The sequence below is a fragment of the Lytechinus variegatus genome, chromosome 1, assembly GCF_018143015.1.
Source record: "Lytechinus variegatus isolate NC3 chromosome 1, Lvar_3.0, whole genome shotgun sequence".
Taxonomy (NCBI): Eukaryota; Metazoa; Echinodermata; class Echinoidea; order Temnopleuroida; family Toxopneustidae; genus Lytechinus; species Lytechinus variegatus.
In genome coordinates this window covers 88,559,167-88,571,338 of record NC_054740.1, presented here as the reverse complement: position 1 = coordinate 88,571,338, position 12,172 = coordinate 88,559,167, and the positions used below count along the sequence as shown (strand labels likewise).

Here is a 12,172-nt window from a genome sequence, read left to right as displayed (position 1 = left end):
AATGCGTTATTGCGATGACTACATAGATTTAAGTATAAAATAAACAAAATATATATTGGTTAGTGATTGTGCACAAAGAGAATTCCACTCAATATATTTTTAAAATCCACTGATAGCTCCCATCTCGTCTTTGATTGAACTGTTATCAACTTAAGAATATTTTATTAACATAAATATATTTTTTCTTGATAAAATGAGGGGGCATTTTGAAGCTAAACTCGGTATAAAAGTGTGGTGTATTTACGTATTGCCGTAATCGATCGTGATCGTAATCGGACCTAATCATTTTGTATTTAATAAAGAAAAAGAACCAGACATAAATTCATTCCTCGTAAATGACAAAGTATGACAGTTTCAGTCTCGTGTTTGAATAAATTTTTATCATTTTCATTTTTTTTTTATAAACATGAATAGGCCTGGGAGTAAACATCGATTGATCGAATGGTTCGATTGGCATGCCGCCAATCACCAATCTATTAGCAAAATATACACTAATCGAATGTTCGGCAGATCCCGATTATGACGTTGGCATAACTCTAATACCCAAATAATAATAATAAAATGACAAGAAAACAAAGATGACAGCTGTTTTTTACAGGTTTAAAAATTATTTTACCGAGGTAATGTTTCAAAAATTATCAATGATTGTATCACATTCACAGTTACATACCAACATGATAGCGCTCCGAAAATGTTAATCCCACCCGACCTTGCCCTCATACACAAAATAAGTCATTGTGTGCGTGCACAATAATAAGTAAACACATAACCAGCTCACTTGAGCTGATTGGACCTTCGGATAGCCAATGAAACTTTGGGAAACAAAGAAGCGGAAGGCATGTGGTTCCCTTTATTATCAGGAAAGGTCATGACTTCAGAAATAAATTGACCCCTCCCCCATCTGTGTGTGTGTGTGCGTGTGAGGGAAAGAGAGAGGGAAGGATAGGGGGTGGGAGCCGGAGAATTTCTTTCATGTTTCAGAACAATGCAACCTTTTTTTATATCCCCCTCACACAATGAAAACTACATTCCAACACGCGCCCGCCTTCACCAGTACTTTCTCGACTAGTCTCCAAAAATAGACCCAGTTATACATGTGGGTTCAAATGATAAAAAATCGTAATTTTGAAAGGTATTTCAAATGAAATATTTTTTTAAATACATGTGTAGCATCGTGGGCAGTGCCACAAGTGGAGGCGGGGACATGGTGTGGGCAAGGGATGAAATTTTTCAAGTGAAATGCTCCACCTGGGCTCAGTCTCAAAGAATATACTTCATGAATGAGTTGTTTACGTCTTTGGACTCGGCGGGGCTGATTCATTTATATGCAGGGGTGTGGCACTTGGAGGGATGCATGCATAATACCAGGGTACCAGTATTGATTTAGGAAAGATTTTCATTGGAACAATAAACTGAAAGATTTAATCTCATTTCATGAAGTTTCTTTTGATATAAAAAATCATGGAGAAGGGGGAAAAGGGCCTCATTTATGCTAAACATGTGACTTTGATGGAGATTTCTTCATGGGGGGGTCACCATAAAGTAGGTCAACTATTGTGACTTAAAAGACGTGATTCCCGACGAACAATCGAATCATTCAATTATTTTTCCAGGAAATAATCGAATGGTAATAATAACAATCGTCCCAGGCCTAAACATGAATATATTTTTTTCCTTATAAAATGTGGGGACATTTTAAGCTTAACTCAGTTAAAAAGTGTAGTTGAATTACGTATTGCTGTAATCGGATGTACATTTAATTGAAAAGACATAAATTAATTCCTTGTGACTGACAAAGTAATGGTAAAGTATATATATTCCACCTTCTGAAATTTCCATATTAACATAAAAGATAAATAAATAAGAGATGAAGGAATGAGGTTGAAAAAAACAAAAAAGATAAAAATTTAAACAAAATCAACGCATGTTCCCTGATCGATGTTCCAGAAATGGTTGGTAAGGAAAGTTGAAACAGGAAGTCCAAACAACCTGCTCTCGGTTGCTATTATACAGGTAAAATTCGTATTCCAAACTTGAAACGTTTTTCCATTGTCAGTATTTTCTTAAAAGTGGTTAATCTGGCCAATTACAGAAAATGAAATGATAAATTATCAGTTCCGTCTTAGTTCTGACGATCAACACCGAGTGATTTCACAACACTAAAATACCCAGTACAGTCCCATGTACTCATTTTCGTGTTAGAAATATGTTTGAAGTCACGTAGCGTCGATCTTTCTGGACCAAGAATGGACTGATATTTTATCTTTTTAAAGTAATTCATTGACCAGATTTTACCACTTTTCAGGAAATAGGGACTTTCTAAAACATATTCTTTGGAATGTGAATTTTACCGGTATAATAACAGTTGAGTGGAGGTTGTTTGTCTACTATTTCGACATTCCCGATCAACACTTTCCAATTTGAGAAGCTGCGTTGGCAATGACATCGTAATCGATCATGATTATAGCTACATGAAATAATCGTGAAAAAAAATATTCTGATCTTTGTAATTCTATTTCTGTCCTGATTCTCTCGTTATCAATATTTTTTTCTTTTGATTTTTTTTTATTTTCATTTGAAAAATGAAAGTAGAAATGACTTATTTTTTGTTTATTAAAACAAAAGAAAGTTCAACAATTATCTTAACTATTCTTTTTAGAAACAAAATTTATTATTAATACATGACAGTTCTTCCCAGAGTATACTTGTTTGTAGGTCGGCGATCTTTATTGTCTATGTTAAATTTAATTTGGCATTTATTGCCGAACCCCGAACCGAACCAAAGTTCGGAAGAAAATTGCCGAACCCTGCCGAACCGAACCGAACCCGAACATGCCGCCTGACTTGCAGCACTACCTCTGACCTTGGTCATGTGACTCAAAACTCAGGCAGGATGTTCAGTAGTACTTGATCAACCTTATGTCCAAGTTTCATGAACTAGGTCCATTTACTCCCTAAGTTATGCTGTCATTTCAAAAACTTAACCTTGGGTTAAGATGTTGTGTTGACGCCGCTGCCGTGGGAAAGGCAGCGCTTATATTCTCACTCTGCTTCACTGGTGAGACAAAAATGTGTCTCTTGTACTTGCAAGAAATTTAAACTCTGAAAAGAACCTTTTCTATCAATTAGAAATTGCTGAAATAATTGGGTTTCTTTGGTCCTTACGTAATTACCGAGTGTATTTCCATGAGGATGACGGGATCAAAGGTCATCTAGGGATTAAAAGGTCAAATGATATGAGGTCACTTCCATTCTTTTTTGTTCAACTTGCTCTCAATTTTTTTTTCATCTATTTTAATCAACTAAGGCCGTGTTTATGCTTTTTTACGACATCAGCTTCCAATCGGACCCCTCTTCGCAAGTTAAATATTTTGGTCACTTGAAAAGGTATCGTATTACCGAACGTGTGTTTTCTATGGAAAAGTTGGGAAAACAACAAAGTCACTCATGAGCTATTTTGACCATATTTTATTGTTTTGAGGATATAAAGACTTTGAAATTGTGTTTTTGATAATTTTTCATCATTTTTCTATCTAAGTTCCCTTTGGAAGGAAGTTGCAAAGGTTTGAGCGTATTTGATTATTTTCTGACGCATATGATGCGCGCGTTCGGTAATACAAGGCCGGTCGGTAATACAATCACTCACTATACTAACTTTTGTCAAGTTAGATTTCCAGTAGGACATATACATATACAAACAGAGATGCCAAGTTCAAAGACCAGCTATGCGTGAGATTTTCTGTGAATCTGAGTGAGATCACAGACATTGTGTACAATGTATACGGAGATAGGCTGTGATAATTGCATGAGACAGAGATTTGAGGGGATGAACAAGAGTCCAAAATGCGTGAGACTTGGTAGCTCTGTACAAACCAGAAAGATTCCGCATACATTCGTAATTCCGAAGCTTCGTTATTCTGAAGGTTCGGATATTTCGAAGGTTCGTTATTCCGAAGGTTCGTATTTCCGAAGGTTCGTAAATCCGAAGGTTTGTAAGTCCGAAAACGAAATGAGGTTCGTAAAATTTTCCGAAGGTTCGTTAATCCGAAAACGAAATGAGGTTCGTAATTCCGAAGGTTTGTTAGTCCGAAAATGTAATGATTAATAAACCTTATTTCGTTTTCAGATTAACGAACCTTCGGAACAACGAACCTTATTTTGTTTTCGGACTAACGAATCTTCGGAACATCGAACCTTATTTCGTGTTTCGGAATTACAAACCTTCGGAATTACGATGTGTAACCAAAGATTCAACCCTTTAATTTAAAGCTGACGTTGGACAGTCGGCAATGGTATAAGATTGGAAACTTGTTTGAAATAATTAGTGTGGTTGCACAATCGACAATGACAAACATATTTGTGTTTGATTGTTAGACGGCCAGTATGTGACGTTCTGTGACAACACGAGAAAATAGTTTACTGGAGAGTTATTATTGGACAGTTGAAAATGAGTACAGAGTTGGGAACTTGTTTGTTGGATATATTTTGTTTGACAGCCAACATCATGCACGATGTTGATAACAACGTTGGATGGTTAATGATCCATCTTTCCCATTCTCACCTGCCTTATATACCAATGAGTAGCCTACTGAACAAAGCTCGACAAGTACTATTTAGTCCTTTCTGTTCTAATTTTGATACATATTTTTCTTTTCTTGTGAAGTTTCATGATGTGACACTTTTTCATATACTCTTTTATATATTCACATTATTTCGAACAACTGCAACTTTTTGAAGGAATTCAGGCTCTCCCATACGTACACACCTCCCTGATAGAGGTTGTGGACGCCATTCATTCTTCCTGTGGGCATTGTTTGCTTCGTATGCTTGCATATTGCTTTGGATATGATCAGCCCATAAGTAACTCAGTAGTACAACAAAATCATTACAGTAGCCATGGGTGTAAATCCTGGGCCGGGGGATGGGGGATACGTCCCCCCTATTCGAAGAGTGGTTGGCATGTAAAATCATCCTCCCACACTTTTCAAGATATAATTTTTTTTTTTAATCATCAAATGGTTAATCTTATTGTTAGTGAATTATTTATCTTTAAATGATATCAAAGTACTTAAATTGGCCTGATCCCACGCTTAATCTTTTCTTACCAAGAATTTGGCTGTGACAAATCCTGCCGTTTAGCTCATATTGCAAAGGTTATATCCACTGCATCATGGGAGTTTAGTTATGATAAGTCCATTTATTCATTTATTATCAATTCGACAATTACAATATACAATAAATTTCAACGAAATATGAATATAAGCAGAGCCGTAGATGGGTACATGTAGCTTAGCTGCCTGGGTATGGGAAAAGGTAACTTGATAACTGTGACCCGAGGGTCTCCCTCCACTACTGAGCTACATGTACCCAGAATTGGTCTGTAATAATAAAAATTGATAGAACATTAAAAGGAAAATAAATACACAGATAAACAACTAATAAATTTAAAGCAGCGAAAATATGACTGATAATGTGGGTTGTGTAAATTGGTGGTATACTTGAGAGAACATGAAACCGTGTGTAATTATCTCAATGATCGAAATTGACAATTAAATCATTTTGAAATGAGAGTGTATATAAATACGTGATTCCAATGATTTTTAAGTATGATTAAAACTTTTATCAGAAACGAACCAAAACATCCATTAAATGCACTTCACTGAAATAAGGATGGGGGGGTCACCTAATATCTTTGTGGAAGCGGGGGATTCGGAACAAAAATATTTGGCTTACCGTTTATTCTTCAAGTTAGGTGTACTTATGACATCGATCAAACTGTGGAATTTACACATTTTTGGAAGTCCACTGATGGCATATGATAATTTCATATGTTTCGGCATAATAATCCTTGTTTTTGTTCCCATCTCACCTTTAACCTTTGAGCAAATGAGTTTTCATTTAACCAAACTCCACTGTTTCATCCCTATTCACTCTTTCTATATATTTCTTGTTCACATTTATATGGACCATAAAGGGCTTTCCCTTATCATCCTGTGTAATTAGTGCATTTTATTTTAAACGACTGAAGCAACTTTCTCAAGGCTCGCTCACTATGCTCACAAGTCGCAGCAAGGACATCATTACACTCTCGTGAAAGATCATTCTGTCTTCCAACTATGGAAAATTTGCCGCTCCGCTTTGCTTGCTTGCATTTGGATTATAACTGTAATCCAGTAGTCGACGTCACAACAAACCCTTTACAATATGGCCGTTGAAAAAAAACAACTGGTAGTTCTTCAAGTGAAAGATGCACGCATTTATAAGGCCCTGCACATAGCCCGTGATAATACACACAAATTATATGTGGTTTTGGGGCAACATGCTTTCTTACACCTACTGAAAGCTTGCTCACTCGCTATGCTCGCTCGCCGCATTATAGAAATAATCATATATATACCTCATAAAAGATGATTTTGGCCATCATGTCTACCAATTATGAAATTTGATCACTCGCTTCGCTCGCTCGCATTTGGAAGTTTGGTGGTTTATATAATTACATTTTTATAGCCATTGAAAAGAAAGAATTGTGAGAGGGCTTCAGGGGCTTTTGGTGTTTCATAAATTAAAGTGAAATGGAGCCGTCTCTCTTGTCTCTAGTATCAGCTCCAATTCAGTTGACAATATTGTGATTTTGAACTTTTTTTCATGAACCTTGTTTTCAAAATTGATAGTGAGCGAAAGCATAAAAAGGGAATACAATGGAGGAAATTAAAATAATAACCCCGTGTGAAGCGCGGAATCTAAAGCGTTTTTTTTTTTTTCATTTTTATTTTGCCATGAAAAGGGGCCCAATATAATGGTATTCTCAAAGATATATTGAATACTTCCCTTGGAAAGATCAGATTTGATTACAAACAATTTAGCGACAGTGCATAACTCGCAAAACAGAGAAGTGGTGTATATGCCGGGAGGAAGATATTCCTCCCCACGCAGAGCAATGAAACTATTAAATTTCAAAGGGCGGACTTTTCTTCCAATGCATATATCTGTAATACCGCCATCGGCTCAATTGATTTTCTAAGATTATTGAACTTCATTACAAGGAAAATAGTGTGCAAAAAGTTAAAACTTCTGTGATTGAAATTATATAAAAAAGGATGCCTTATTTCATTGACTTTTCCTGAAGCACTTCACTTTGAATTATAAAGAAACTTGAGTGTCATTCAAATTTTCAAAGTGAGTGCGAAAAACAGGACAGGAGATGAATGTGCAGGGAAATGACATGAAGTTAAATAGAATTTGATAATAAATATTGTACTTTTTTATCCAATACCACACAAATTTTATACCTTCCTCTTTTTAAATTAGGAACCTGTTTACCCCAAATTTATGGTTGGTTAGCAATGAGTAAAGACTTAGAGAATGAATATTGTTTCAGATTATTTGGGAGACAATACTCTTCCCAGACATCTATAATGATTGTGTATTTATGACACATTTTCCTTAAGTTTGTGATTTGTGGAGATTTGTGAGATGTCAAGTTTTTTTTAATCATTCGGTAGCTTACGAAAGATGAAATTTAGAATAAATATTGAAGAACTTTTCTTGTTATCTTCTCAGACAACGAGAATCCAGTTATCACTGGATGTCCAAGTAATCAAGATGTCAACACAGACAGTGGTAATGCTACAGCTTTAGTAACCTGGACACCACCTAAAGCAACAGATAATTCTGGTACTCAGACACTGACATCCACTGCCAATCCTGGAGATTACTTCCCCATTGGAAACAACACAGTGAAATACACATCAACAGATGCTGCTGGAAATACAGGAATATGTACTTTCTACATATCTGTTACTGGTAAGTGTTCTTGAAAGAAATTTTTTTATCAATTGGGAACTGTTGCTGACCCTCTGAATAAATGAAATCATTTCATTTTGTCAAAGATATCTTCAAGAAATTCATGCAGTATGTAACTAGATTTCAGCCTCAGATGTTTGTCATTGACAAGGTCATAATTTTAGTCACTCTTTGCCTTCTCTTCGGAAAGCAACAGTTAGTGTTTACATAATGTGAAATTAAGAATAGATACTGAGGAATTGTTCTTGTTTTCTTTCCAGACAATGAGAATCCAGTCATCAGTGGATGTCCAAGTAATCAAGATGTCACCACAGACATTGGTAATGCTACAGCTTTAGTAACCTGGGCACCACCTACAGCAACAGATAATTCTGGTACTCAGACACTGACATCTACTGCCAATCCTGGAGATTACCTTCCTATTGGAAACAACACAGTGAATTACACATCAACAGATGCTGCTGGAAATACAGATACATGCTTTTTCTACATATCTGTTACTGGTAAGTGTTCTTGAAAGAAACTTTGCTATCAATTGGGAATTGCTGCTGACCCTCTGAATAAATGAAATCATTTCATTTTGTCAAAGATATCTTCAAGAAGTTCATGCAGTATGAAACTAGATTTCAGCCTCAGATGTTTGTCATTGACAATTTTACAATTTTAGTCACTCTTTTGCCTTCTCTTCGGAAAGCAACAGTTAGTGTTTACATAATGTGAAACAGGGTTGGCGGATTTAAATCACGTTGATTTAAATCGTGATTTAAATCGCGATTTAAATCACCATGATTTTTTTTTTAAATCATCGATTTAAATCACTTCCATTGAAAAATGTACAAATCATGGACAAAGTATTTGTTCAATGCAGTTTTAATTCTTCAAGTCAACTGAAAAACCTTGAATTAACTTTATATCAACAAAAGATCAACAAAGTCTTCATATCTACTTAAAACAAATTAAAATCAAATCAATAAAATCAGGTAATTCCTTAAAAACCACAGATGCATGTTGTCAGTAGGTACTAATTTTTTGTAAATTATGTCGAGTTTTTCTTCTGAAATTTTACATTCTTTGTCAGTTATTATTAGTCAATTTCTTTCTTAAAATAAAGTTTTCACATAATCCAAACACTTCTCAGAGAGCAGTTTGTAAAAAAAATGTAATAAATAAAAGTCAATGAGAAAATGTTTGTTGGCAGTTTTCCAGTTTTGATCCTTCGCCTACACATGAGTACATGTACTTCTGTCATGTACAATAAAAAAAATGATACCTGCATGTAATCAACATATTTAACATGCCTCTTATAAGTTATTTCGTATTGTTACATTTATCATACATTTGATGTTTTAAATAACATAATTATAAAAATCACATTAACATAATGTAGTACAGTCATAATTTGACTGTCGAGAAAAGCTTTCTCTTATAAACCTTTTAAGTCACTGCAGCCCATTTTATGTTCAATTTCTGGAAATGAATCCATATTGGATCATTTTTCCTGCCTGACATGGTGCCTTATTTGACACCAAGCTTTTGTGTGCACATGTGAGACAATTTCCACTGAGGAGTGCCTGGGGATTTTTCCTCTTGGATTTTTTAAATATTTGAATGAAAAATCCCAGAGGGGAATTTTCTCTACTCTCTGGGAATTCCCTATGGATTATTCCTTCATAGGCCTATGTGTGATAGAATTAAGTTCATATACATGATTCCTCAAATTTATTTTTAATTGTCCATTTTTGTCTCACCTGCGAAGCAGAGTGAGACTATAGGCGCCGTTTTTCCGACGGCGGCGGCGTCAACATCAAATCTTAACCTGAGGTTAAGTTTTTGAAATGACATCATAACTTAGAAAGTATATGGACCTAGTTCATGAAACTTTGCCATAAGGTTAATCAACTGAACATCTTGTGCGAGTTAGAGTAGTATTCAAAGTCAGCACTGCTGCTATATTGAACCGCGTGATGCAGGTGAGACGGTCAGAGGCATTCCACTTGTAACTGGATTTTAATTATAAAATATGTGGTTAAGATTAAGAACAATATTAGGGGTGAAATGTATAACATAAATATTGATATCATTGTAAGAGTAAGGGGGGGATAATTACCCTTTTTTCGAAGGAACTTTTAAAAAATAAAAAAAATCTGATTTAAATCCAAAAAATCTGATTTAAATTAAAAGAATCTGATTTTTTAATTTTTTTTTTTTAATAAAAAAAATCGCCAACCCTGATGTGAAATTAAGAATAGATACTGAGGAATTTTTCTTTTCTTCTCAGACAATTATTATTGACAATGAGAATCCAGTTATCATTGGATGTCCAAGTAATCAAGATTTCCCCCAATTCGGCCAAAGTTCATTGACCTTAAATGACCTTTGACCTTGATCATGCGACCTGAAATTCGCACAGGATGTGAAGTGGTACTTGATTACTCTTATGTCCAAGTTTCATTAATCAGATTCATAAACTTAAAGTTATGATGGTAATTCAACAAATACCCCCCAATTTGGTTAAGATTTTGATGTTGATTCCCCAACATGGTCTAAGTTCATTGACCCTAAATGACTTTTGACCTTGGTCATGTGACTCAAAACTCAGGCAGGATGTTCAGTAGTACTTGATTAACCTTATGTCCAAGTTTCATGAACTAGGTCCATTTACTCCCTAAGTTATGCTGTCATTTCAAAAACTTAACCTTGGGTTAAGATGTTGTGTTGACGCCGCTGCCGTGGGAAAGGCAGCGCTTATAGTCTCACTCTGCTTCACTGGTGAGACAAAAATGTGTCTCTTGTACTTGCAAGAAATTTAAACTCTGAAAAGAACCTTTTCTATCAATTAGAAATTGCTGAAATAATTGGGTTTCTTTGGTCCTTACGTAATTACCGAGTGTATTTCCATGAGGATGACGGGATCAAAGGTCATCTAGGGATTAAAAGGTCAAATGATATGAGGTCACTTCCATTCTTTTTTGTTCAACTTGCTCTCAATTTTTTTTTCATCTATTTTAATCAACTAAGGCCGTGTTTATGCTTCCACTTTTACGGCAAGAATCAGCGTTTCCAAACGTGATTAGTCCAAAACACGGTTGCGTCCATGCTTACTTTCATTTAAATGCTGTTTCAAAACACCGATCGTAAACTCACAAAAAGGTGCATTTGTAAACGTCGTTTGACCAGAATCAGGCTCTCTGGGGAAGCATAAACAGAACCACGACTGTAAACCTGTTTAAATGACGTCATTTGGTACATGCTTCCGGTGAGATGAAATCCGCGGGCAATAACAGTCGTATTGCTCCATGTCTCTACGTAATAACAACAATCGGGAAAAAAACTTTTAAAAAAAAGGCGCGCCCAATTTGACCTCGCTTTACGATGCGAAGCCAGCTGGAGATCATTATTTGCTCTGAAAAGTGAAGCATAAATAGCACTCCCAGAACCACGTTTACGATCGGCGTTTTGAATCGACGTTTGAAATCGCTGATTCTGTCCTCGCAATGGAAGCATAGACACACCCTAAGTTCAAAAGAACCTTGGGTAATATAGCATGTGTATTGTTAAGGATGGTGGGTCACAGGTCATGTAGGGTTTATTTTCTTTATCAATTCTGTGTACACTTGGTACAAATGATCCTTGGGAATTATCACATGACTGTGTTTTCATAAGAATAATAAGGCAGTTGCTAAAACTTTTGGATAACCTGCTGATATGATTTAGGAATACATCAAACATACATGTACATCAAAAGAGAGAATGACTTGATAAAACTAAGTTTAAAAAGTTGGATCGCAGCTTTGCGAAGTCGGCCATTGTTATACTAACTGTAGGCTCAAACATGATAGCTGGTGCTGTCCATTATGCAAGAGGAACCTAGCTAGCAAGATATGTGTTGTTTCCCCCATTCCCCCCCCCCCTGCAAAAAAAGAGAACATGATAGATGCGCTGTGCAGCCCTGATTTACCGGAAAATTATCCTGTTCAAGTTCTTTCAGTAATTTGGATAAAAATAGTATGGTTGTAGGTAGACTGTATTGGTAAATGTATGCAAAGGAAGTGAGTTAGCATAGGAAGTTTTATTTTAGATTGAAATCTTATTTCCCCACGCACTAGATTGGAAAAAAAAATCTCAGCAAGATATAGAAAGATCTGGATAAGGGGAGGCTGGATAAGAAAGATTGGACTACATCAATTCTCAAGTTAATTTCATTGAAAAAGGGATTAGCAAATACGTTTGCTAACTCATGTAGGATTTTGACATCATCAATTTACCATCTGGATTCATTCATTGCAATCTTGCCTTACTTTGGCACAAGTCCAAATATACATCACTGCAATAAATAACTACTGATTACCCAAGAGTGAAGACTTAGAGA

General features: G+C 35.6%; 1 protein-coding gene across 1 annotated transcript in view; it reads left to right on the top strand.

Moving 5' to 3' along the window:
* Nucleotides 1-5,252: 5,252 nt before the first annotated feature.
* Nucleotides 5,253-12,172, top strand: part of LOC121432224 — a 111,181-nt gene continuing 104,261 nt past the window's right edge. The window contains exons 1-3 of the mRNA XM_041630080.1: nucleotides 5,253-5,278; nucleotides 7,538-7,803; nucleotides 8,064-8,306. Of these exons, the coding sequence (XP_041486014.1) occupies nucleotides 5,253-5,278; nucleotides 7,538-7,803; nucleotides 8,064-8,306 (535 nt within the window). The remainder of the gene's footprint in view (nucleotides 5,279-7,537; nucleotides 7,804-8,063; nucleotides 8,307-12,172) is intronic.